This window comes from Nothobranchius furzeri, chromosome 10, assembly GCF_043380555.1.
Source record: "Nothobranchius furzeri strain GRZ-AD chromosome 10, NfurGRZ-RIMD1, whole genome shotgun sequence".
Classification (NCBI taxonomy): Eukaryota; Metazoa; Chordata; class Actinopteri; order Cyprinodontiformes; family Nothobranchiidae; genus Nothobranchius; species Nothobranchius furzeri.
In genome coordinates, this window is record NC_091750.1 from 35,887,491 (window position 1) to 35,914,062 (window position 26,572).

The 26,572-nt window shown below is 44.1% G+C and overlaps 1 protein-coding gene across 1 annotated transcript; it reads right to left on the reverse strand.

Moving 5' to 3' along the window:
- Positions 1 to 428: 428 nt before the first annotated feature.
- slc12a2l (solute carrier family 12 member 2-like) lies at positions 429 to 26,101 on the reverse strand. The gene is made up of 26 exons (XM_015960421.3): positions 25,437 to 26,101; positions 24,455 to 24,577; positions 24,165 to 24,240; positions 23,701 to 23,796; positions 21,964 to 22,103; positions 21,781 to 21,891; positions 21,529 to 21,637; positions 21,325 to 21,452; positions 20,958 to 21,042; positions 20,729 to 20,877; positions 11,355 to 11,462; positions 10,488 to 10,611; positions 10,316 to 10,417; positions 8,475 to 8,630; positions 7,615 to 7,714; positions 6,777 to 6,888; positions 6,566 to 6,706; positions 6,358 to 6,464; positions 4,850 to 4,929; positions 4,174 to 4,308; positions 3,982 to 4,101; positions 2,385 to 2,496; positions 2,215 to 2,301; positions 1,988 to 2,123; positions 1,836 to 1,903; positions 429 to 716 (listed from the first exon to the last, which is right to left on the reverse strand). Exons 1-26 carry the CDS (start codon positions 25,881 to 25,883, stop codon positions 581 to 583), a joined length of 3,288 nt encoding a protein of 1,095 aa, XP_015815907.3. The 5' UTR covers positions 25,884 to 26,101; the 3' UTR covers positions 429 to 580.
- Between the last annotated feature and the right edge of the window lie 471 nt (positions 26,102 to 26,572).

Sequence of the window (26,572 nt, forward strand, 5' to 3'; positions counted from 1 at the left end):
AGTTTGTAGTTTTTATACTTTCTGTTCTCGTTTTTCATTTTTTTTAAACTTATAGTTAAAAAAATTACATTTATTCATATATATTGGTCTAACAAGGCTGACTTTTTTCCTGGATAATTTTAAAATGAGCATTTCTACAGAATACAGATACAAAAATGCTCAAATACCCCTAAACGATTCCAAATGACAACACAGAGCATCTATTTCTGTTAACATTTTAATGAAAGCATGTACAAAATGAAGTTAAAAGAAGCTGTAACAATTACTTCCAAACTCAGGGATGAAGAATCTCATCTCACACGAATCTCAGTGAAAACCCAACATAGATATTTGAACTCATCGTTATTATGAAACTTTAAATGTTTGTTGTAGTAAAACTCCGGCACTGAATAACACAGAAGCTAATAAATACACAGCTTGTTGTTAAGGAGATATAATCTGAATTAGTTTATTAATGAGATAAATAAATAAAACCATTCACAGATTCAGAAAGTCTGATGAAATCTCTGTTCTTGTGCGGATGACCTGTGTGTGTGTGTGTGTGTGTGTGTGTGTGTGTGTGTGTGTGTGTGTGTGTGTGTTATGAGTAGAAGGTGAGGACACTCTGGTGGTTTCCCCGGACCAGCAGCAGCGGTGGGAGGTCTTTGGACAGCGTCTCCAGCCAGCACATGTACAGCGCACTCGACACGGTGCCCTTCCTGGCCAAAGGCATGCTTCTGCTCACAGAAAGAGAAGATTATTGTCAGGTTTTTTTACTTCCTTTCTTCACACAGAGAATCTCAGCTACATTGGAAAATATATGTGGTTCCAAACATGCCCAAAATGTTAAACATGCTCTTGTTGTCACTTTGTCCAAACGTATGAACCAGTGGTTCTCCCCCCTGGTCCTGAGTTTCAACCCTGCTTCAACACACCTGATTTCCATCTGCAGGTGATTAACAGGCTTCTGCAGAGCCTGATGAGCTGCTGCACAGGAGATTCAGCTGCTGAATCTAGTGTGCTGGAGCAAAGAACTAAAACATGCTGGACACCGGCCCTCCAGGACCAGGATTGAGAACTATGGCAGGGGCGGCGTTAGGCCCGGCCACTTGGGCTGAAGCCCCGGATGTTTCATGGAAAGCCCCGGATCTAAAACGTGGAAGTAACATGCAGTACCAAAGTCCAACAGAGAGGGAGCAGCTGGCAGTAGTTTGCATACAGCCTGCCTGAGCCTCCACCACTGAAGAAGAAGCCCTTCAGCAGCCGGCTTCTTCTACACTCTCTGCCTGAAACACATGAGTGAAGATGGACATGAGGACGTTTTTAGACCAAAAGTACGGCGACAGAACCCCAGCTTTGATGAGACTGGTGCTGACTCAGGTTTGTGAGTCTTATTTGAAAATATTTGTTGTGCTGCTGGTTTGCCTAAAGTTAGCTTATCAGGTAAAGTTGTTGGAGAAAGAAAGGGAATATTTACAATCATCTCACACTAAACACTAACAGGAACAATACTCTGCCCTGAATATGCTTCATATGTAGGTTCAGATTAAAAATTATGTGGTACAAGACATGTATGATGTTGACTAGTGCGTGTCATGTGTGTGTGTGTGCGTGTCACGTGTGCGCGCGCGCGTTAAGCCCCGGATCTTCTTCAGTCCTAAATCCGCCCCTAAACTATGGTGAATTTTTTTGGCTCATTTGGAACCCCATACTGAAACTGGAGCGGAAGAACTGCAGATCAGCAGATCCGTTTTTTTAAAGCCTCGTCTTGTCAGTGAAACAAGATGAAACTAAAGGTTTTGCACAAGAAGTCAGATAAAAAATCCTCCTGCGAACCAGGAGAAGAAAGTCCTCACATGACGATCAGTTTGGCGGAGTTGGAGTGTTCCTTCAGCAGTTCATTCAGCCTGATCTGGCGGTTTGTCTGGGGGTGAATACGAAGAAAATCACCTTTAACGTAAATATTCGCAGAGTTCTAGATGAATGTGTGTGCAGAACTAGGGAGAACCTTGGCCTTGTAGAGCTCCAGTTCATTATCGGTGATCCTCCAGGGCTCCTGAGCCTTCAGCCTCTCGGCAGCCTCCTGCTCCATGTCGTCCTCCTTCAGCCTGTAGGGCTCGATCAGCTCCTTAAAACTCAGCTTACTGGCAGACAGAACCAAAGTCAGCCCTGAGAAGAGTTTCGAAAAGGAATTCTACGAATAAACCCGCTGTGACCGCTCAGGGAGGGGCTTACTTGTGTTTTTTTGGTTTCACGTTGATGTCACCGAGGACGTTGATGTCAGAGAAGTCAATTCTGAACCTGCTGAGCAACGTGGCCATCCTGACGGGACACAAGAAGAAGACATCCTCCAGATGTGAGCTTCAGATTTGCCCCTGACTGATGGATTACAGATGTGGACTCACGCTCGGCGGTCGTGGTCAATCCGATTGATCTTTCCTCCAATAAAGACTCGGATCCTGCAGTCGCCCCATTTGCTCCGGGTGGTCAGCAGGTAGGGAATCAGCAGGGTCAGACCTGCAGACATGGGTGTCGATGCAAGACGATCATTTTAGTGTTTTTGTCTTCGTGCTGCTGCTGGTTGGTCGTTCGTTTCTGGGAATCATTTCTTTACTCAGAAAACAGAAAAGCATGGCTACTGTGGCGCGGTATGGGGGCCAAAATTAAGACTACTGCCCAGCAGCAGGAGGCTATATAAATTCTGAAGCAAACTACCAACCTGATTATTGATAAGCTGGCGCCGGTAACTGAGAGGCTGGCGCTGCTTACTGAGAAATAGCACCTTTACCGGCGTTATTACTAGATACGCTAGGGACTAGCAGCCCTCGGCTGGTCATTGACTGGTTCACACACTCCCTTTGCTTTCTACTAGCATGGATAGGCTAGTGTTAGCCTGGACAGGCTGGTGTTAGCATTGGAGAGGCTAGCCATTAGCGTGCCCAGGCTGGCCACTTGCTGGATTTCCTACCTCCTCGACAGACCATTAGCATCGGAGAGGCTAGCCATTAGCATGTCTCGGAGAGTCACTAGTCAGCTAGTGGCCAGCCTAGGCACGCTAATGGCTAGCCTCTCCAATGCTAACACCAGCCCGTCCATGCTAATAGTCCGTCAAGGAGGTAGGAAATCCAGCTATGGCATGCCTAGGCACGCTAATGGCTAGCCTCTCCAACGCTAACACCAGCCCGTCCCGGCTAACGCTAGCCTATCCTAATAGACAGCAGAGGGAGTGTGTGAACCAGTCAAGGCCAGCCGAGGGCTGCTAGTCCCTAGCATATCTAGTAATAACGCCGGTGAAGGTGCTATTCCTCAGTAAGCAGCGCCAGCCTCTCAGTTACCGGCGCCAGCTTATCATTAATCGGGTCAGTAGTTTGCTTCAGAATTTATATAGCCTCCTGCTGCTGGGCAGTAGTCTTAATTTTGGCCCCCACACCGCGCCATAGGCTACACGCCCACAGAGCCACAGAAGTTTTAAGCTTTTAGATGAATTTTCTAACTCACCAGAGAAAAGATCCACTCACATTTTATGTTTAATACATTTTCAGTTCATTTACCATAAACTACATAATAAAAAAATTAGTTCTGAAGCACGTTTGATTATAAACTTCAGCTGGAAATCATTAATAAATTCATAAAGTTTGTATAGCTTAATAAGATAGCTTTAATGATAGTAGATGCTCTAATATTGTGTTTGTCGTTTTATTTGATCATTTGCTGTGAGGAAGATTAGGTTCAAATTTGTTAATAATTTAATAATTTGTTAATATTAATAATGATAAAAAGTGTACTATAAAATATATAAAACAGTCAAATCGTGGGTTAAAATCAGAATTTAAATGCTCAAAATTCACATTTCCCTTTGTTTATGGCAACAATGAGATCATTTTTTGCAAATTTCACTGTTATTTATTCCACTCATCTGTCGCTTCAGTTTTAACCTGCAGATAAAAGAGAAAATCTGCTCACCTGGTGGAGTTTTATTGAGTAAAATCGATCGTAACTGACCTCCGTCATCAAAGAGCCACCACACGTCGATGGTTCCTTTTCCCTGCTTCTTCTTGAACATCTGGCTGCTCTCTAGGAGCCGCTGGTCCGTCAGGCTCAGAGGAGATTTGGTTTCTGTAGCTGAAGCACAGAAACTCTCCTTAAGTCACCTGACGCCTAATTAAACAGGATGAAAGGTGTCAGCATCATCACCTCTGATGATGAGCGGGCTGCTCTGGTTACTGGTGGTTTTTGAAGGACAGGAGTCGGAGTCGGAGTCTTTAGTGACGGAAATCAGGACGTCTTTGCTGCCTTTTGACGTCTTCTCGCTGGGCGACAGCAGCTCGTCTGCAGAAAAATGTTCCTTTAATTCTGTCATTTTAAAATTTAATTCCTCTTGGAACTAGAAAACCACTAAGTGACAACCCAAATACGGAACGAGGAGAGGAAGTGGTTCTCCTTGAGTTTAAAGAGCAAGTCACCCCAAATCAACATTTTTTTTTTGCTGATAAAGTATATAAATGAGTGTCTGATTGTGTTGTTGGCAAATGTAGTCAATAATTCGGCATTTTAGTTCTTCTTAGTTAAAATTTAAATTTTCTGCCTAAAACTGTCAGTGTTGTGCCGTTGTCAGGTAAAAACTCTGCACAGCATTTGAATTTAAATCTGCCATCGCTATTGGCTAAGAGGTACACTATGATGTTAGATGTACATTATGATGTCACAGTGTCGTGAGTGTGTGTTTTGTTAATGGCTCCGCCCTCTTGGTCTGCTAGGCAACAGTGTTTGTTGAATTTTTCAAACAGGAAGTGGGAGTTTAGTAAGAATCTGGTAGGGGGTGACTTGCTCTTTAAAGATTTGATGCATAAAGACGGTCAGAAACGCTCACTTTGTCCCTGGATGTGAGAGATGTCCAGTCCATCCTGAAGTCTGAGGACCACCGCTCCAAACTGGAGGTCAAAGGCGTCGCTGCAGCGTAAAAAATTCATTAAAAATAAATAAAATCTCTGTGAGAATTACATTTATTCTTATATATTAAACATGTCTGTGACAAAAAATAAAAACGGGTTTATTTTATCAAAGTCTATTAAATAAAAAAAGATTTCGCATTTATTTAATAACACTTTAACTTCCTCATTAAAATAAATTACTCTTTTTTTGTGCATTTTCTATTAATTTGGTGCAATTTACGACTTTTATCTATTTTTAGTTAAAGGATTAAAGGGACTTTACGGAGTTTTGAATTTTTATGCTCGTGATCGCCCCTCAGGCCAAAAGCGTAACGGCAGCTTCAATAGTAGGCTCGTGCACGAGGCGCACATGCTGTACGTGCACACTCCTTAACGAAAATAACAGCTGAGACAGTCCCTTGTGTGTGTGTGTGTGTGTGTGTGTGTGTGTGTGTGTGTGTGTGTGTGTGTGTGTGTGTGTGTGTGTGTGTATGTGTGTGTGTGTGTGTGTGTGTGTGTGTGTGTGGCCCGGAGGACAGAGGACAGGAGAACGTGCAGCTAATTAATTAAATAATGTGGTTCTGTAGCTTTCTCTTCAGCACAGCCGACAAAGGTTTATGATGGGTCAGTCCTCCTGCATGCTCAGATCATTCCCTTCCCTTGCTTGAAAAATTGTTCCAAAATGAAAGTTGAACCCACATCTTTTTTATCTGTGAATTCAATGCCGTTCGGCGAGTCTCAAATAAAAATTTGGGCATCTTACTGTAAAAAATATACCATTAATGTAAAAAATAAACTCTAAATAAACTATGTTCACATCCAGAATCAAACCCAGGACTTCTGCATGGGAGTCCAACGTCTTACTAGGTGAGCTAAAGCACCAGTGACGTCCTTTGTATCTGTAACATTTATGTCCTTGATGACAGCTGAAACAACGTTCAAAGAACGGTTCGGAGTGAAAATGGCTATTTTGTTGCTAATTTGCAGGAAATATCTAGAAGAAAGTTCTACAGAAAGTAGCTAAGGGTCCTCAGAAATGTAGCTAGCTTTGTCACTAGGCGTTAGGAACAGCGACAAAGTGGCACTGCCTCTCTCTCTGCTGCTAAAGCTACGGATAGCAAATGCTACGGGCGATGCCTGAGCGTGAACGCGCATGAAGCAGCCTGCTCGACCCGAGCATCTCTCTTTTTCTGTGATTTTACAGAAAAACAGGCAATCACAGTAAAAATGCCAGGGCTCATTCTACAGGACCAGGGCATTGCAGGAGAACGTATGAAGAAGACATTTATTATTTCTATACATGTTTTGGCCGTCAGACTTCCATAATGTCCCTTTAAAGTGTGGCCAGGATTAAAAACACATCAAATCCATAACATTAGATTATAAAGAGTTTTAATGAGCATTTTAGCCGTGACTTCTCAGGTTAGGGTCACAAACACGCTTTTACTGTATGCTGTTGATGTAGTTCTCCACATCTCTCATATCTCCATCACTCCAGTTGTTCTTGAAGCCCATGACCAGCGTGTTGGGCTTCAGTCGACCCAAACCAACTGCCTGGAGAAGACATAAAAACCATGAAGGAGCATTTTTTTTTTAGTTTTAAACAAGGCTGGGGGAAGTAATGTGGTGATTTGAAAGGAGAAGCTTTTTAACACCTGCAGGAGTAACTGTGCTCCGTGTCTCAGGTTGTCTGCAAAAACAGGAGCGTAAAAGGCCTTGATTCGTTTTTTACTGAGCCAGCGCCGACAGCGGACGTAATCCTGGGACAGATCCTTAAAGTTTGGTCGACGGGACACCTGGAAAACCCAAAAACCCGTCAGAGTCAGGAGGTGACGGAGGGATCCACCGGGACGTCGCAGCCCGTACCGTCCTGACGTGACCGCACACCATGAGGCTGACGTCTTTAGTGAAGGAATGGACCAGCTGCAGCAGAGCTGGACGGGCGTTGGGATAACCGGCCAGAACCAAACACTGCGGCCTGGGAGAGGGAAGGCGATCCAGTCAGATCAACAAGTTCAAACGTGGCTTCAGCTTCTGTCCCATGAAAAGGAATTTATAGAAAATATTCAAACTTTTATCCAAAAACAACTCATTTAAAGGCCAAAACTTTGATTTTATTTTCATCATGTAAAACATCCTTCAGTCCGCACCATCGGTGGCACTAAAGGATTTCATATCCCAAAGTTAGACTCGGGGGGGGGGGCACTAGGGGCCACTGAACAGCATCTCCAGACAGTGGCGTGTCCAGATCTTTTAAAGTGGGGTGGCCCAGGTGAGGCACTACTTTGTGCATATGTGGCACCAGTGGTTATGCTTTTTTGTTTTACCTCAAGCCTTTTGTGGACAATGAAAAGCCTATTTAAAGGGAATTCAGTGTGGTGACACATGAGGTGGCCAATCAGATTCCAAGGGTGGCATGTGCTACCCCAGGCCACTCCCTGGACACGCCCCTGTCTCCAGAGAAATGCTAAAATAATTCCTAATATCAGATGTTTATCGATCCATTTGTTCAGGAATGGATTACATGGGTTGGAGATTTTTGTGTTTTCATAATATTCTCATTTATTTGGCTTTTTAACAGATTTCTTAGACCCAAAGCGAGGCTGAATCTAAATGTCCCACCGATGCGTCGGGTCTAACTGTGCTCCTACAGCAGCCTGCGGCTTTCCAACCGTCCTAAAGTTTTCTCTAGGTGTTTTGAGACCTGAAGTTTTTGACGTGATCCTCGACTCCAGACAGATTCAGACAGTGGGTCAGAGCCTGGTTGTAGATCAGAGCCTGAGTGGAAGAACCCCAGTTCACATCTGCAAACCAAACCAACGGGAGGATGATTATGTTGTTAGAAGAGAATCGTCGGATGTTAGAAACATTGTCATCAATATTTCAGCTGCGGCAGAGCCAGGATTAGGGTTGGGCATCGTTTGATTTTGAACGATTCCGATTCTGATTCCTCGTTTCGATTCCGGTTCCTATCGATTCCCGATTCCGATTCTTTCAAGACATGACATGTTTTACACGAGCCAGCTAACCACAGGTCCTACTTGATGAAATAATCTAACTTCAACATGAATTTTAACTCTATGAACAACAACGTGCACCTTCATTTAGACAAAAACGTGTTTTGGAGACAAAAAGAAAAAGACTTGCAGCACAACCAGTGTGTTTGTTTCTGACCACAACCAAAGTGTGGAAGAAGCCTCTGGGATGAGAGGCTAAAAGTCTCCAACACATCCAGAAACGTCCAGCTGTGTTCAGCTGAAACTCACACACACAGCTGGTGTGATCGGCTCTGAAAAGCGTTGATCACAGTTTGCAGATCACATTTATTTTTCACGGAGATCGGCCGCGGATTCCTCTTCCGGTCGGCGTACTAGGAATCGAAATAAACTTTGAACGATTCCGGGAAAAACTAACAGTTGGTCCCGGTTCCAATCGATGCTCGATGCCCAACCCTAGCTCAGGATTGTCCTGAAACGATGAAGTCAGATGTTTCTGCAGGTTCAGCTGAGAGTAAAGTTTATATTCCTGAAGTTTTTCCTCCTCGCCGCTCTGGTCTGTGCTCACCCGGCTTCTTATAGCCGACGTAGATGTAGAGCGCCAGGACGATGAGCAGCGTGACGAGGGCGGCCCACCAGTTAATGACAAACATCACCACGCAGCACAGGACAGAGCCCGCCAGAGACACCCACATGTTGTAGTACTTAAAGCTGGGGCGCCACCCTGTAGAGGCAGAATAGATAGATAGATAATAGATAGATGATGATAGATAATAGATAGGTAATAGATGATAGATAATAGATAGAAGATGATAGATAATAGATAGGTAATAGATGATAGATGATAGATAGATAATAGATGATAGATAATAGATAGATAATTGATAGATGATGATAGATAATATATAGGTAATAGATGATAGATAATAGATAGATAATAGATAGATAATACATAATAGATAGGTAATAGATAATAGATAGGTAATAGATGATAGATAATAGATAGATGATAGATAATAGATAGATAATAGATAATAGATGATAGATAGATAATAGATGATAGATAATAGATAGATAATAGATAGATAATAGATAGATAATTGATAGATAATAGATAATGGATAGATAATTGATAGATGATGATAGATAATATATAGGTAATAGATGATAGATAATAGATAGATGATAGATAATAGATAGATAATAGATAATAGATGATAGATAGATAATAGATGATAGATAATAGATAGATAATAGATAGATAATAGATAATAGATAGGTAATAGATAATAGATAGGTAATAGATGATAGATAATAGATAGATGATAGATAATAGATAGATAATAGATAATAGATGATAGATAGATAATATATGATAGATAATTGATAGATAATAGATAGATAATGGATAGATAATAGATAATAGATAGATAATAGATAGATGATGATAGATAATAGATAGGTAATAGATGATAGATAATAGATAGATAATAGATGATAGATAGATAATAGATAGATAATTGATAGATGATGATAGATAATATATAGGTAATAGATGATAGATAATAGATAGATGATAGATAATAGATAGATAATAGATAATAGATGATAGATAGATAATAGATGATAGATAATAGATAGATAATAGATAGATAATAGATAATAGATAGGTAATAGATAATAGATAGGTAATAGATGATAGATAATAGATAGATGATAGATAATAGATAGATAATAGATAATAGATGATAGATAGATAATAGATGATAGATAATAGATAGATAATAGATAATAGATAGATAATAGATAGATAATGGATAGATAATAGATAATGGATAGATAATAGATAACAGATAGATAATGGATAGATAATAGATAATAGATAGATAATGGATAGATAATAGATAATAGATAGATAATGGATAGATAATAGATAGATAATGTATAGATAATAGATACTAGATAGATAATGGATAGATAATAGATAATGGATAGATAATAGATAATAGATAGATAATGGATAGATAATAGATAGATAATGGATAGATAATAGATAATAGATAATTTTGTATTTTAACATTTCCATATTTATTTCAGAGTTTTTCTCTGTTTAGGAGATTTTTTTCTGTTAATTTAATAAAAAGCTGCGATGAGAAACAGGAACTAAAATGCCAATAAAGGGTTAAATAAGATTTATGGAATTGCTGGAAAAGAAAAGAGGTTTTCATCCCATTTTAACCGCTTTTACTTGCCTAAAGTATTAATCTTAAACTAAAGCTGAAGCAACACTACGCACACACAATGTAACGACTATTACCTGTTTTTAATAGAACATAATAAAAAATTTAACAAACAAAATCCCGCTACATGAGAAAAGCACCTACGGATCAGACGACCTTTGACCTTTACCTGGAGAGTTGGCCAGAGAGGCGTGGAAGACAGAGAAGTTGATGAGAGCGTAGGACGCCAGGAAGAAGTTAGAGATGATGGGAGCGATGATGTTCAGCTCAGCTGGTCGGACAGAAGCGGAGTCTCAGCGGTCGTATCTGATCGTTTCGGTTTCTCTCGGATGGATTCTTACCGATGAGGATGAAGGCGAGGCCGATGCAGAAGGTCAGGACGTAGCCGCGGAGAGGCTCGTTGTTTTTACCGTATCCTTTAGCAAATACACCCAACCCTGGATAGATGTTGTCCTTACACAGGGCCTGCAATTGTTATCAATCAATCAATCAATCAATCAGATTTATTTATAAAGCGCTTTTCAAACAAAGTGCTTTACAAAATGACCCCAGATTCCCATAACAGGTTAAAAACATTAACAGACATATGCAAGCACACACACACGCATGCATGCACACGCGCATACACACACACACACACGCACACACACACACATCCACAAGTAATAATTATATTAGGCTGAGTCCAGATGAGTCAAGTAAGGTAAGGCAAGGAAACGCCATCAGAGGAGCCCTCTGCCCCGGCAGCATCAGGTCTTCCACACTAAGTCAGGGCGCTCAGTGGAGAGGGAGCATAGACCCCGACCTATAGAGCGCCCAGGAAGCTACAGTTGACCACCCTCCCGGGGCAGAGGGCCCCCACAGAGGAAACACTGGATTAAAATGAGTACAAATACAATAAAAGAGCTAATATAAGGGACAAAAGTTAGAAAATAAGTAATAAATTAAATTGTTTGGACAGTAAAATAATAATATTATATAATGAAACAATGCTAAAATATAATCATATAAAACATGCAAAGCAAGCAATAAAATATAATCATGTAAAACAAGAAATAAAACTGTAGTAAATATTTAGATAAAAGTTATTATTCTACTTATTAGTGATAAATACACTAAACATCCTGTTAAATGTCTTTCTGCCTAAAAGAGTTCCAATAATCCCGCCGAATCACCCGAAAGATAAACAAAAAGTAGGTTTTTCTGACCTGGAAAACTTTGGGAGCGCTGACCAGCGAAGCCAGAGCCGAGGACAGAGTGGCGGAGAAGATCCCGGCGCTGATCAGAGGGCTGAAGAAGGACACGAGGCTCATCACCTAGGCAACACACAGAGACGCTTTTAGAAGCTCCGGCAGACGTTTCTGGTATGATTAAGATGGATGGACTTACAGCAGAGGACCCGTGAACCTATGCTGACAGAAATGTGTCGTTTTGTCCACATTGACAGGTTTTTATTCAGAAAGAACTAAAAGAACAGATCAGATCTCCAGATTTATTCTTTTACGCCACGTGTCAGACACAAGGCCAGCGGGAGATTCAAGTGTCTTAAAATAAGTCTATGCCGCTTCAAAGCGCACATTGGGTATAAATTACTTTTCCCATAATGCATGGCGATTGTGTTCCCAGTGCAGTGACTTGCCGCTAGGTCGCAGTGTATCCACTTCCGTGTTTAATTAATGCAACAAGTGAAAATAACTCCACACTAGGGGTTGTACGAACTAGTCGACTAGTCGACTTCACGGCTCTGTAGTGACTTTTTATGCCTGTCATCAACTAGTCGCTGTCACGTGATAATGACTGACAAGATGCAGTCCTCGGAAAAGACAGCAGGTGATGAGCCCCTGCGCGTCTGGATCGAGGCGGAGGCGACGCGCTGTGCGGTACTGACACCGGCGGTAAAACGGATATTTAACCAAACTGTGACATTTTCCCTCTTGCAATTTAACCTTCCCCTCACCCCCTTCCTAATCTTAACCAGTTTGTGCATGCAAAGCTCTGATCGTTGACGTGCGCTCCAGACATTGCGTCCTGAGCACCGCCAAATCAGGTGTCACCACCTCAAAAACAAATTAAACACGCGATTGTTCATGTCGGCTCATTTCCTTTCATGTTTTCTGTCTGTTATTTGTGCCTGATGCGCTTTGCTGCTGCGGAGCGAGGCTCTTCACCTGTTGTCCTCCGGTGACGCACCCCCAAGATTCCATTATCTCCACTCCGCTCCGGCATGAACTCCGCAGCAAAAACGGTCCCGTTGTAGTCGGCCGGCAAGCAGCGGCACTCCGCTGTTTTTGCGGTCGGTAGATCTTTTAGAACTGCAGTTCAAAGGTAACTCATAAGGTGAATATATATGAACGCAGGTAGCAGTTTTTCTTTAGGACTGAGAGGAGATGCAGGAAGATAATAGACAGACAGGATAGAAAAATAGTCAAATAAAAACAAGTTAGTTTTTGTACCTGGTGGTTGCAACAAACAGACACCACTGAAGGTAATCAGAAGTGAGGAACAGAAAATGAAATAATTATTTTAATGTTTAGAGCAGCAGGAAAGGCTGCAGGCGCATCAGTGAGTTTGCGGCTGCTGCGCCGTGGGAGAGGACTGAAGTAGGATGCAGAAACTACCATTATTAAAAGAGATGTGTTAACTTAGAAAATGTGAGCGCAATTTTAATTGTCAAAAACTCCAGCGAACCTACCGACCGACCCCCCGCCTCCCCCCCCCCCCCCCCGCCTCCCCCCGCTTCCGGCGTATGACGTAATCAACGACTAGTCGAAGTCGACTCGACTTTCATTACTTGACTGTCGACTTTAAAAAAAATAAAGTCGTGCAGGCCCTACTCCACACATCGTCCCAACGTGTCCAGGAAGAGAAGGATCGATGCAGAAGGAAGGTGTTTCAACAAAGATGGAACATGTTGATGCTTCAAGGAGAAAACCCAGTCATGGTTACCGTCATTAGCGTCCGTGCTACTAGCATCAGCGTCTGCAGCGCTGCCTCCTCTGCCTCGGACAACCTGAGAACACTCCTCTTACTCAGCGCAGAGTTTACTCAGAAATTAGCCGACTTTGAAGCCCAGAAATGGATTTTAACAGCTCAGTGATGTTTGCTGCTGACATAGAAAGCGCACCGACCAACTTCCAGACCGAGATGATTTAACTCCAGTTTAGCGACATGCTCAAGTCACATGACTCTGTGGCTGCTGCGGCTTTTATCCTCCTCCCCGACACAACTGCGTGGTCCAGATGCTCTCCACGTCCAGCAGCACAAACCTGTGTGAGCAACTGTTTCTCACTGATGAACTCCTTCCTCAGCTCAGAGCCCGACCACACAGATGCAGGTGTGGCTGGAACAGGTGAGCATCACAGGAAATCAGAGTGGAGAAAACTGGGATTGAATCATTTTGCTTTTATTCACCTTTTCTGCTCCAAAGCGTGAAAGTTAATAGGTGAGATATTGCATTTTCATTTGAGAGAATTACTATGTTTATTTATGTTGTTGGCATGTGAAAAAAGATTTCACCTACTTTAAAACAGGCCAGATTACAGACAGAAGAATAGAAATAAAATAAAAAATTCCTTTATTGTTCCTCAGTGGGGAAAGCTGTCACAATCTGCTCCTGCCTCCCTGACTGTGTCTCTCCCCTGCCCTTGATTAGTCCCTACTGGTTTCACCTGCCCATGTGTTCCTGATTGTTTCCTTGAGTATTTACACCTCCCGTCTTGTTTGAGTCTTTGTCGGATCATTGTTTGTTGTCAGCGTTGTTTTGTTCTGTCGTTCCCGCTCTGCTATTAAATCCACTTTTATTTTATCCGTGCCTGCAGTCCTGCCTCCTGATCTGCTCCACCACACATGGTCCGCCGTCATCCACACCCGCAACGTGACAAAATGATCCGACCAACCTGGACCAGTGGTGAGCTACTGGTGTCAAGCCAGCCTCCAGTTTGTTTTCTGTTCCCCGTCTATTCAAATTATTACGGGAATGGATGTGGAAACCGGATTTCAAAATAAAATTCAACTTCGAGTGAATTATCAGATATTTTAAGAACATAATAAATAATTTAGGCTTGTTCACTATTAGCGCCCTGTCAAGATCAAGGCAATCTTATTTTGGATTTCAAAGTAAAAGCCCTGTGAACTTTCATTTTTGAACCACTCTTTAAATGACTTCAGAATGCTCTTAAAAGCAAAAGTCATATTTCCAAAGAGCAGTTGCATTTTGTATCAACAGTATCAAACCACAGCAATTTGAAATTGCCCATATTTGACCGACACTTTTAACGATTTCAAAATGCTCTAAAATGGAAAATTGCTGTTTTCACCAGGTAATTCCACTTTAGATCAACGGTATACAACCCCACAGTGATACTGTATCAATATCAAGTTATTCTAATTTTGCTTTCAAAAATAAAAGCCCTTTCAAACTGTCCATAATTGACCTACCTTTAACGATTTCAAAATGCTCTAAAGTAGAAAATTGCTGTTTCCACAGGGTAATTCCACTTTAGATCAACAGTATACAACCCCACAGTGATACCATATAAATATCAAGTCATTCTGATGTTGCCTTCCAAAATAAAGGCCTTTTTAAATTGTCCACAATTGACCTAATTTTCTGTGAATTCAAAATGCTCTAAAGCAGAAAATTGCTGTTTCCACTGGGTAATTCCACTTTAGATCAACAGTATACAACCCCACAGTGATACTGTATCAATATCAAGTCATTCTGATGTTGCCTTCCAAAATAAAGGCCGTTCAAATAGTCCATCTACGACCAAAGTTTCAGTGATTTCAAAATGCTCTAAAATTGAAAATTGCTGTTTCCACAGGGTAATTCCACTTTAGATCAACAGTATACAACCAGTGATACCACTGATGTGTGCTTTATTTAAAATGGACTTGCTCATGTGTAATTCGCTTATTCCACATTCAGTGTTGCGGCAAAAAGAAGTTTATTTCCAAATGAAAAGGTTCAACCATTCATATCTGCAGATAAAGGAAAATGTGCACATTTGCCGTCACTTTTTAAAAAATATTGAGTTTGGCCCGCGACCCCGTTCCAGTTTTTCTTTTTGGTCCAGTGTAAATTTGAGTTCAACACTCCTGATCTATGCGTGCGTGCATGTGTGTGTGTGCATGTGTGTGTGTTTGGTGGAGGACAACCTCAGTGATATCAGTGTCAGTGAGCGGGACGGGAACGTAGGTGGGAACACCGTCAATGCTCTCATTCAGATCCGAGCAGTGGGAATCTTGTGACTTGGAACAACAGACGCTATTATTTCTGCTGCTGTTGGGACGTCTCAGTCCCTCACACACACACACACACACACACACACACACTGAAAGGATCTGCATCACATCCTCCTTGAGAGGAGCAGCAACCAGGTTTGTTGGATCCAATAAAAGCTTTTAAATGAACGAGTAATCCATCGTTTCGTCCGCCTGCAGACCAGGGTCAGGGTCAGGGTCAGGGTTAGGGTGGGTCAGATTCTGAGTCTGATGGGAAAACAGGACAGAGTCGTATCCTGACACGGCATCACTGGCAGTGTGGAGAAGTCTGGAGGAAACAATAGCTGTGGGTGTGTGACGGACGTCACTCTTCGCCGGGGTGAACCGGCCTTTATGCAGCACCACATTCCAGTACTTTTCTCAAGGCTTTAAGTCAAAGATGCGCGTTTATTTTGAATGATTATAGATTTCACAGCAAATTTTTTATTTATACGTAACCTTTTATAGGGTAAGTGACCACAGTGGATCACTTGTTTTAAGTCTTGATTTTCAGACTGAATTGAAAACCTTTTATTTAAAGAAAACTTGAAAAAGGTTCAAAGTAATGTGTCAATAAAACAAATTTATGTTTCCGAGTATTCCAGTGAGTTCCCTTTGAAGGATCAAGAGGAATCAGAGTCAACCTGTAGCTCTGGAGCTTTGACCCATCACCATGGAAACTATCTGCATCTATAACCAGAATATAAAGTCCAGTTTTAGCTGCTTTCCTGACTGATTCATGCAAAAATGTCAGACAGAATGATACTAACAGGAAACAGATTAATGCTCTAAAAGTTTAATAACTCCTCCTTGAACCGTCACCTTATCGTGGTGGAGGAGTTTGAGTGCCCTAATTATCCTAGGAGCTATGTTGTCTGGGGCACTTAGTGCCCCTGGTAGGGTCTCCCATGACAAATTGGTCTTAGGTGAAGGGTGAGACAAAGAACGGTTCGAAGGATCTTTCATGGCGGTTAAAACGAAGAGTCAGAGTACCCGGCCCGGAGGGTTACCGGGGTCCCACCCTGGAGCCAGGCCTGGGGTTGGGGCCCGTGAGCGAGCGCCTGGTGGCCGGGCTTTCGCCCATGGGGCCCGGCCGGGCCCAGCCCGAACCGGATACATGGGCTCGTCCAACTGTGGACCCACCACCCGCAGGAGGAACATGAAGGGTCCGGTGCAATGCGAATCGGGTGGCAGACCAAGGCAGGAGCCTTGGCGGTCCAATCCCCGGACGAGAAAACTAGTTTTTGGGACATGGAACGTCACCTCGCTGGCGGGGAAGGAGCCGGAGCTTGTGGCAGAGGTTGAGCGGTACCGGCTAGATATAGTCGGACTCACCTCGACACATTGCATTGGCTCTGGAACCCGAGACCTGGAGAGGGGTTGGACACTCTCCTTTGCTGGAGTTGCTCCGGGTGAGAGGCGGAGGGCTGGGGTTGGCTTTCTGTTAGCCCCGAGACTCTCTGCCTGTGTGTTGGGGTTTACCCCGGGGGACAAGAGGGTAGCTTCCTTGCGCCTTCGGGTCGGGGAACGGGTCCTGACTGTTGTTTGTGCTTATGGGCCAAATATCAGTTCAGAGTACCCACCCTTTTTGGAGTCCCTGGGACGAGTGCTAGATAGTGCTCCATCAGGGGACTCCATTGTCCTGCTGGGGGACTTCAGTGCTCATGTGGGCAATGACAGCTTGACCTGGAGGGGTGTGATTGGGAGGAACGGCCCACCTAATCTGAACTCGAGCGGTGTTTCGTTATTGGACTTCTGTGCAAGCCGCAGTTTGGCCATAACGAACACCATGTTCGAACATAAGGATGCCCACCGGTACACTTGGTACCAGGGCAGCCTAGGTCACAGGTCGATGATAGATTTTGTAGTCGTATCATCTGACCTGCGGCCGTATGTTTTGGACACCCGAGTGAAGAGAGGGGCGGAGCTGTCAACTGATCACCACCTGGTGGTGAGTTGGATCAGATGGCAAGGGAACATGCCGCGTAGACCTGGCAGACCCAAATGCATAGTGAGGGTCTGCAGGGAACGCCTGGCAGAAGAACCTGTCAAGACGGTCTTCAACTCCCACCTCCGGCAGAGCTTTGACCACGTCCCGAGAGCAGTGGGGGACATTGAGTCCGAGTGGGCCTTGTTCCACTCTGCGATTGTCGAGGCGGCTGTTGCTAGCTGTGGTCGTAAGGTGGCCGGTGCCAGTCGTGGTGGCAACCCCCGTACCCGCTGGTGGACACCAGAGGTTCGGGGAGCCGTCAGGCTGAAGAAGGAGGCCTACAGGGCGTGGCTGGTCTGTGGGTCTCCGGAGGCAGCAGACAGGTACCGGATAGCCAAGCGGGGTGCAGCAGTGGCAGTTGCCGAGGCAAAATCTCGGGCGTGGGAGGAGTTTGGTGAGGCCATGGAGAAAGACTATCGATCGGCTCCAAAGAGGTTCTGGCAAACTGTCCGGCGCCTCAGGAGAGGAAGGCAGCAACTCGCTCACACTGTTTACAGTGGGGATGGGGAGCTGCTGACGTCAACTGAGGCTATAGTCGGACGGTGGAAGGAATACTTTGAGGAGCTCCTCAATCCCACCAATACGCATTCCGAGGAGGAACCAGAGCTGGGAGGCCTGGGGATGGACTGTCCGATCTCGGGGGCAGAAGTTGCTGAGGTAGTCAAACAACTACACAGCGGCGGAGCCCCGGGGGCGGATGAGGTTCGTCCAGGGTATCTCAAGGCTATGGATGTTGTAGGGCTGTCATGGTTGACACGTCTCTACAACATTGCGTGGTCATCGGGGGCAGTTCCTAGGGAGTGGCAGACCGGGGTGGTGGTCCCCATCTTTAAGAAGGGTGACCTGAGGGTGTGTTCCAACTATAGGGGGATCACACTCCTCAGCCTCCCTGGAAAGGTCTACGCCAAGGTACTGGAGAGGATGGTCCGATCGATAGTTGAATCTCAGATAGAGGAGGAGCAATGTGGTTTTCGTCCTGGCCGTGGAACTGTGGACCAGCTCTATACCCTTGCAAGGGTGATGGAGGGGGCATGGGAGTTTGCCCAACCAATCCACATGTGCTTTGTGGATTTGGAGAAGGCTTATGACCGTGTCCCCAGGGGCACCCTGTGGGGGACGCTCCAGGAGTATGGGGTGGGTGGCTTTCTGTTAAGGGCCATTCAGTCCCTTTACCAGAGGAGCGTGAGTTTGGTCCGCATAGCCGGTAGTAAGTCGGACCTGTTCCCAGTGAGGGTTGGAGTCCGCCAGGGCTGCCCTTTGTCACCGGTTCTGTTCATCACTTTTATGGACAGAATTTCTAGACGCAGCCGTGGTGTGGAGTGTGTCGAGTTTGGTGGCAGGAGAATCTCGTCCCTGCTTTTTGCGGATGATGTGGTCCTCCTAGCTTCATCCAGCTCTGACCTTCAGCTCTTGCTGGGTAGGTTCGCGGCCGAATGTGAAGCGGCTGGGATGAGGATCAGCACCTCCAAATCTGAGACCATGGTTCTCGACCGGAAAAGGGTGGCTTGCCACCTCCGGGTCGGGGGAGAGGTCCTACCTCAAGTGGAGGAGTTTAAGTATCTTGGGGTCTTGTCCACGAGTGAGGGTAGGAGGGATCGGGAGATCGACAGGCGGATTGGTTCGGCGTCTGCAGTGATGCGGACGCTGAGCCGATCTGTCATGGGGAAGAGGGAGCTGAGCCAGAAAGCCAGGCTCTCGATTTACCGGTCGATCTACGTCCCAATCCTCACCTATGGTCATGAGCTTTGGGTAATGACCGAAAGAACGAGATCGCAGATACAAGCGGCCGAAATGAGTTTCCTCCGTAGGGTGGCCGGGCTCAGCCTTAGAGATAGGGTGAGGAGCTCGGACATTCGGGAGGGACTCGGAGTAGAACCGCTGCTCCTCCGGATCGAAAGGAGCCAGTTGAGGTGGTTTGGGCATCTGGTCAGGATGCCTCCTGGACGCCTCCCCGGGGAGGTGTTTCGGGCATGTCCTGCCGGCAGAAGGCCCCCGGGTCGACCCAGGACACGTTGGAGAGGTTACATCTCCAATCTGGTCCGGGAACGCCTTGGGGTCCTGCCGGAGGAGCTGGTGGACAAGGCCGGGGAGACGACGGCCTGGAGCTCCCTAATTGGGATGCTGCCCCCGCGACCCGGACCCGGATAAGCGGAGGAAGACGAAGACGAAGACGAAGTTTAATAATTGAACTTCCAACTTGACTTTCCATCTGTTTTTTACTGAAATCCACCATTAAAATGAAATAAAGCTGTCCAGGTAACTGAATAAAAAGGCACATGTAGCGATGGGTACCGAATTCGGTACTTTTTAAGGTACCGACCGAATTCCATAGTACCGACTGAGCACCGATTCACGTCATTTGAAACGGTGCCTCATTTCGGTACCCGTCCTTCATAACGAGAACTTGCCTAGACAGCTGCGCATGCGCAAGAGTGTTATGTCGTTGGTCGCTGCGAGCCACTTGTAAACAGAGCAGCATGGTAGAAAGAACGCACGCTAAAGCTTGGGTCCACTTCACTAAATGTGATGGGTAACTGGGTGATGATGAAACCAGCGACAACGATCTAAGTGAGACACCCTCATCTTAATCTGCTCCGGTAGGTAAATAAAATGTTTAAGATAACGTTAGCTTGATATGTTAGCTTCCGTTTCGCTAATGGTGCGTTCGCTTTCTCCTCGGAACTCCGAATTTCCGACTAGAAGAACATGAACGCGCTCTAAAGTTTGGCTTCACTTTACTAAATGCGACGGGTGATTGGGTGAAGATGAAACCAGCGACAACAATCTAAGTGTGAGGCATCATCGTTTTAATCTGCTCCAGCAGCTAAATAAACTGTTTAAGATAACGTTAGCTTGATATGTTAGCTTTCATTGCTACCATTGTTATCAGCTAATGGTGCATTCACTTTCTCCTCGGAAATTCTAACTTCCCAGTAGGAAAAATCAAAGAAAAAGACGGCAAAAGGAATGAAGATACACAGTAAATTTAGTTCACAGTAAAGATGTTTGCTTCAGTTTAATTATCAGCTTATAAAACTACAAGGACGATGTTAAAATACAAACAATTGTATGTTATTTATCGTGATATTTATCAAATATGGTTATAAATTGAGAAAAATATATATTCAATTATAAAAGAGAATTAAAATATTAAAAACTCAAAGTATCGAAAATTAGTACCGTTAAGTACCGGTATCGATTCCTAGGTACCGGGAATTAGTACCGGATCGACTCAAATATCAAAGGTACCCATCCCTAGGTACATGTATAAAAGAATGTTTAGAGATAGTGAAACATGGCCACCCACTGTGTTTCTGTCTGTGGGGTTACCTGGAAGTCGTTCATCAGGCCGTACTGGCAGCCCCCCTCCTTGCAGATAGAGAAGTCATAGCCAAGCGTGCAGCCGGCATCGGTGCAGTTCACCGTATCGCTCACCGTGTCGTTGTGATCGCCGGTCGCATCCCTAACAATACAGGAACCTGCAAAGTGGAAGCATATAAACACGATGAAGTAACAAACCCAGATTCATCTTTCTGACTTAATAATGTCCTCTAGAAACCTGTGGAGACGGCAACAGCCACGTAGGTGACTCCAGTGATGAGGATGGCCAGCAAGGTGCCTTTAGGGATTGCAGACTGAGGGTCCTAAACATTAAATACATCAGATGGTTTGAATTTCGTTTGTGCATTTCACCAAAAAGCTGCAGGTTAGTGTGAATGCTACAGAACCTAAAGAAAAACAAACACAAGAAGAGAAATGTGACGATGTCAACAGAGGTGCTGCATTTAATAGAAACAAAAGGGGGGGCGAGGAGGAAGCCTTGGAGCACACCCCAGTTGTTTTTAATTAGCAAGCAAAATAATTAAATGCTAATACAACCCACTCAGAACACAAGCAAGAGTGTTGGAGGAAAATGAAAAACCCACAATGAGATCACCAGAGATGTTGGCTCCAGCCAGAATCCCGGTGGCAGCGGGGAAGAAAATGGCAAACACGGAAAAAAACGTTTCTTCATCCCTGAAATCTGGACCAAAGTTCTCTAAGAAGATGGCCGCTGTAAGACGGGTTAGAGGAAACAAATCAGCAGAGGTCAGACTGGTGATTTCAATTAAAAAAACTGTGAAACTGACTCTGGTAGCCGAAGAATCCTTTGGGCTCTTTGTTGTCTGCTTTCATGAAGGTCCCTAAAAAGAAGTTGACGATTGCTGCCAGAAGGATTACCAGGAGAACAATCTGAGCCTGATGGAGAGAGATGAGAGATAAATGCTGGAAAACAATCCATGATCATCCTAACCTGAATAATTCCACCAGCGTGTTTCCTTATTTTAGTGAATCCAGCAAACGGCTAAAGCTAACATTCCTCTTTTTGACATTAGTCCTACCTTGGCTTCCCATTCCATCCCAGCCACAGAGATTCCCAACAACAGGATGACGGTCAGAGTCCCGACGATCCGAATGTCATTCAGCTCATCGGTCATCAGCGCGTCAACATCCTGCAGCCAACAAGCTCGTCAGGTTTCATCCTTACCAACAGAGTGGTTTAATCACACCGGAGCGTTTCTCACACTCAGCATCTCCACCACGGTCTCAGCAAAGCCAACGACGTACATGGCCACGGCCACGGCGTTCGCAAAGGCGAAGATGAGTCCAATAGAACCTCCAAATTCAGGGCCCAGGCTTCTCGAGATCAGGTAGTAGGCTCCTCCTGAATCATTTTAGAGAACAGGTGAGTCTCTGCACACAGTAACGTGTGCTGAGTCATTGCTGCATCCAGCAAATAGCCCTACTCAGTTCTTTTTAACCGGCACTTCACACGTTGTTCATAGATTTCATGAAATTTGAACATGAGGTTTTGTTTAAAGGAGCAATATGTAATAATTTTACAGTGAAACAATCACAAAACAGTCTAATGTCTCAATCACGTTGGAAGGAAGGTTACATAGAAACAGATTTCCTTCTCAGCCGGCTGGAGGGATGTCAGTTTTCCTCCTTTTAAAATGGCCAAAGTTGGACGCAGTGACTGTGAGTGCGCCAGGTTGCAAAATCTGCACCAAGCTAACACTGCAACGCCCGCATTTTTTATTTGACACCGGCCGGCAAAAAGCTCCAGAGTTGTTTAAAGAACCAAAGCCAGTAAACAGGAGCGACCCAGAAGTAATTTCTTGTACCCCTGAGGAATCACAACATCTTTGTTTTTTTACTCTAATATCAGGTAAAACAGGCTAGAGACTAATATTGCGCTAACAACACTAATGGTGAATTAGAAGCAAATAGTCTGCTCTAAAACAATCTAAAGCTGTGTGGTGGTTGTATCAGGAAGCATCACGAGTAGGCAAGAATTCCTTTTTTCAAACCTGTGGCACATGTAGCAATATCAGGCATCCATCCTAACTCCTCACTCCTTTACTTACGTTCTCCTCTCCAATACTGCCCCCTAGTGGTAGACACAACAAGCTCCTTTTTCAGTTACCAACAACTCGATATTACAGTGAAGTGCGTGTGTGCGTGTGTGTGTGTGTGTGTGTGTGTGTGTGTGTGTGTGTGTGTGTGTGTGTGTGTGTGTGTGTGTGTGTGTGTGTGTGTGTGTGTGTGTGTGTGTGTAATAAATACTGTCGGAGGACTTCCAGTCCGATGAGAGTGAACTGCAACCCTTTTGGCTGGTGTGTATTCTTCCTCTCCACTTAACAAAGTCTAAATTGATTGTTTATGATTGGTATTGGTGTTGATCGATTGATTACTATAACCCCCTGTGGTTTGAACTTTCCCTAAGGTAATCTTGGATTGATAAAATTACCCAACATTTTATGTTTATGTTTATTTATTTAGCAGACGTTCTTATCCAAAGCGACTTACACTTTATAACCTACAGGGCATGTTGTGATCGGCTTCTGATCCGCCATCCTTTTGAAAATGCCGTGATGTATTCTGGGTAATTTTTGACCAAGGCTAGGCTACAAGACACCTCCGTGACCCTTGGTGCCGTGACCCGGATGACCCATCATTATTGTTGTTATTTTGTTATTTGTTTTACCTTTAATAAACTGAACTATTTGTGGGAGAACCGTTGCCTGTTTTTAACCCCCTTAACGCCGGTTGTCGCAAATTTGCATCAAACATGCATTTGCTCCAAATGCAACCAAAATACCGCATGTACCTGAAAGAAAATCCACAAGTGAAAATGTTTTTTTAATTGAAAACTAATTCAGTTGAAGTGATTTGAACAAAGCTGTAACGCCCTGAGATTCTGTATTTTCACTTTTTGACAGCAGAGTCTGAACGGAGAGCTCCATCGGGTAACTCACCCCCTCGAACAAAACCGTTTGTTGCTATGGCAGAAGTGGAGAGACCAGTGATGGTGGTGACCAGAGTGGCCATGAAAATGATGGCAATCGTGAGTCCTGTTTCACAAGAACAGAGAAATGTGGCTCGTGAGGTTGGACTGAGAGGGATTAGAAGCAGAGGCTCCGAGCTCAGACGTACGGGGCGCCTGCTGCAAAAGCACAAGTCCACTTTCAAAGGTTTACGGTTGTAACTTCAAGCAAACATTCTAAAATAAATACGTAGAATTAGCTCTAGAAAACGATGTCCATGAGTCAAAAAGTTTCATCTGGTTACGACTCCATGAAGTTGCGTCTAAAATCAAAGCTAAAGGTATAAAGTTATAAACAATAAAAACTAATAATGTTAAACCGTCCTGAGATTCACAATAAAATATTCAGACAAACAGACAAACAAACAAACAAATAAATAAATAATAGTATCTCACCAATTCCAGCCTGTCCAACAATCCAGGACATTCTGATGAAGAGCATCACGCCCCAAATATTCAGCATGCAGCGCACCTGCGGCACAGGTAAACTGTAAAATCCTCCAACAGCACGAGGACCCTACGGCTCACACACATCAGGGTTAGAAATCACTAACTTAAGATTTTATCTCCGTTTCTAAACATATAAACGTATAAACATGATGTGCATTCATTCTGGTCCTTAATGGTTGATCGTTCCATGTAAATAGTCGCTCTGTGGGTGGATTTCTCCAGCTTCCATGACTAACCAGAACTCCTTTGACCCATCCAAACTTCACGGTTCCTCCTTTCGCCTCCTTTGCCATCAAGGCTGCCGCCTCCTCGGCTGCTGACAGCTCCTCGCCGTTGGCCAGCCCGTCCTCAAACGGCTCCTGGAGAAAGAAAGCAAAACAGACAGAGTAGAGTTTATCCTCTGATGTCAAACTATGTTTATGACTTTTATCTGAATCTTACTGTGACAGGATTTTTTTTTTGTCTTTTTGAACATTAAAATAAAATTAATCATAAATGAAAACAACTTTAATCCACATTTTCTAAACTTTAAATGGAAGCAGCAGCAAATGATGAACAACTGAATCCAACGAATCACCAAGTGGAAAGACTTACGTGTTGTTATTATATTCTCTTCATTTCCGGGTCATGAAAGGTCAACAATGGGAAGAGTAAGTATGATTTTTCTCTTTCTTTCTTTCTTTCTTTCTTTCTTTCTTTCTTTCTTTCTTTCTTTCTTTCTTTCTTTCTTTCTTTTTTCTTTTTTTCTTTCTTTTTTTCTTACTTTCTTTCTTTTTTTCTTACTTTCTTTATTTTTTCTTTTTTTTCTTTTTTCTTTTTTTCTTTCTTTTTTTCTTTTTTTCTTACTTTCTTTCTTTCTTTCTTTCTTTCTTTCTTTCTTTCTTTTTTCTTTTTTTCTTTCTTTTTTTTCTTTTTTCTTACTTTCTTTCTTTTCTTTCTTTCTTTCTTTCTTTCTTTCTTTCTTTCTTTCTTTCCTTTTAAAGACAACTCTTTTCCCCAGGGTAGATGGCTTTTTTTAATTTAGCATCAAAATTTGTGTAAAATTAAATGACTAATTTTTGGATTACATAACTTTATTTTGACGGTGGGTGGTGCTATATTGATAAATACTTATTTTTCAAGTCCATTAGTTAGAAACCGTATAATATTAGACTAACTTGCATCTTCTCAGAAAAGTTGTGGCATTAATTAGACACAGATAGGATCTTGGACCATTACTTTGTCCAGCTCATCGTGCAGCTCCGACAGCGACGGTCGGGTGAGTTTCTCCCCGAAAGGCGCAGCTGTTTGCCGGTAGAACTCGATGTTGGGCACCGCGTCGATGGTGTTGTGGCCGAAGGTCCGCATGTAGTAGGTGTTGGAGTGCGAGTCGGAGATGTGCGTGTGTCCCGTGCCGGTCGAGTGAAGGCTGACGGAGTCACTCTTGGTCGCGTCCGGCTCGTGGAAAACGTCGGGCGGCATTCCGATGTCCGTGGCGGTCCCCAGCGCACCAGAGTCCATGAAGCCCACTCGGAACCGGCCTTTGGACTCCTCAGGAGGAGCCCTCGACCCATCAGCGGCCCCGGACGCAGGAGTGGGTGCTGGGGATCCCTCCGTCACCACGTCCACCTGAAAGCGGCTCTGAGCGGAGTCGCCGCTCCTCAGAGACGGTTTCTTGTCTGACATGGATACCCAGAGACGGTGACGCGCTGAGGGACGAACCGTGGACCGAATCCCCTGCTCCAGAACCAGAGATATACCGTAGCATTCACATCCAAACAGACCCGGAGAGTAAACACGTCCAACAAGGTTTTCTGGTTAATCCCTGGCGGTGGATGCGCCAGAACGCACAGCAGCGATCTGCGCAGACCGTGCGTAAAGGACACCAGCTCTGTCTCCTTGTCTCCGCGTGTCCCCGTCTGTCTCTCAGATGATCCCTCAAACGGTTTATTGTCATTTATCAGTTTGTCTCCTCCTCTCTGTGGACTTTAGAGACAGCCCAGTGCGTGTGGGGGTGACGCAGCGCAGCAGAGAGAAACGGGGCAGATGGAGGTCCATTACGCACAGCCTTCCTGCGCCTAAAGGGGATAAATCATGCATGATTGTAAAAGATATCAATAAACGAATTGATTTAATGTTTTATAAACGTTGAAGGTGAACAAATAAGAAAATCTCAACAACAAAAACATCAAACATCAGCGTTCTTTTCCTCTGTGCGCGTGCGCATATGCGTGTTAGTTTTAACAAAGCGATTTGTTGTGGGTTCTGGTGACACACTGAGACGTCCACACAGAGGCCCGGACCCTGGTGTGTGGATGCAGCAGCAGCATTAGCATACAGGGACAACAGCTGCTTTCTCCTGCAGAAACCAAACA

Excerpts from the sequence above, each read along its gene's own strand:
- slc12a2l (XM_015960421.3), bottom strand. The coding sequence starts at position 25,883 with ATGTCAGACAAGAAACCGTCTCTGAGGAGCGGCGACTCCGCTCAGAGC. Across the intron at positions 10,612-11,354 it reads GCGCTCCCAAAGTTTTCCAG|GCCCTGTGTAAGGACAACAT; the intron begins GTCAGAAAAACC and ends TAACAATTGCAG. Across the intron at positions 4,309-4,849 it reads CTCTCACATCCAGGGACAAA|ACGAGCTGCTGTCGCCCAGC; the intron begins GTGAGCGTTTCT and ends ATTTTTCTGCAG.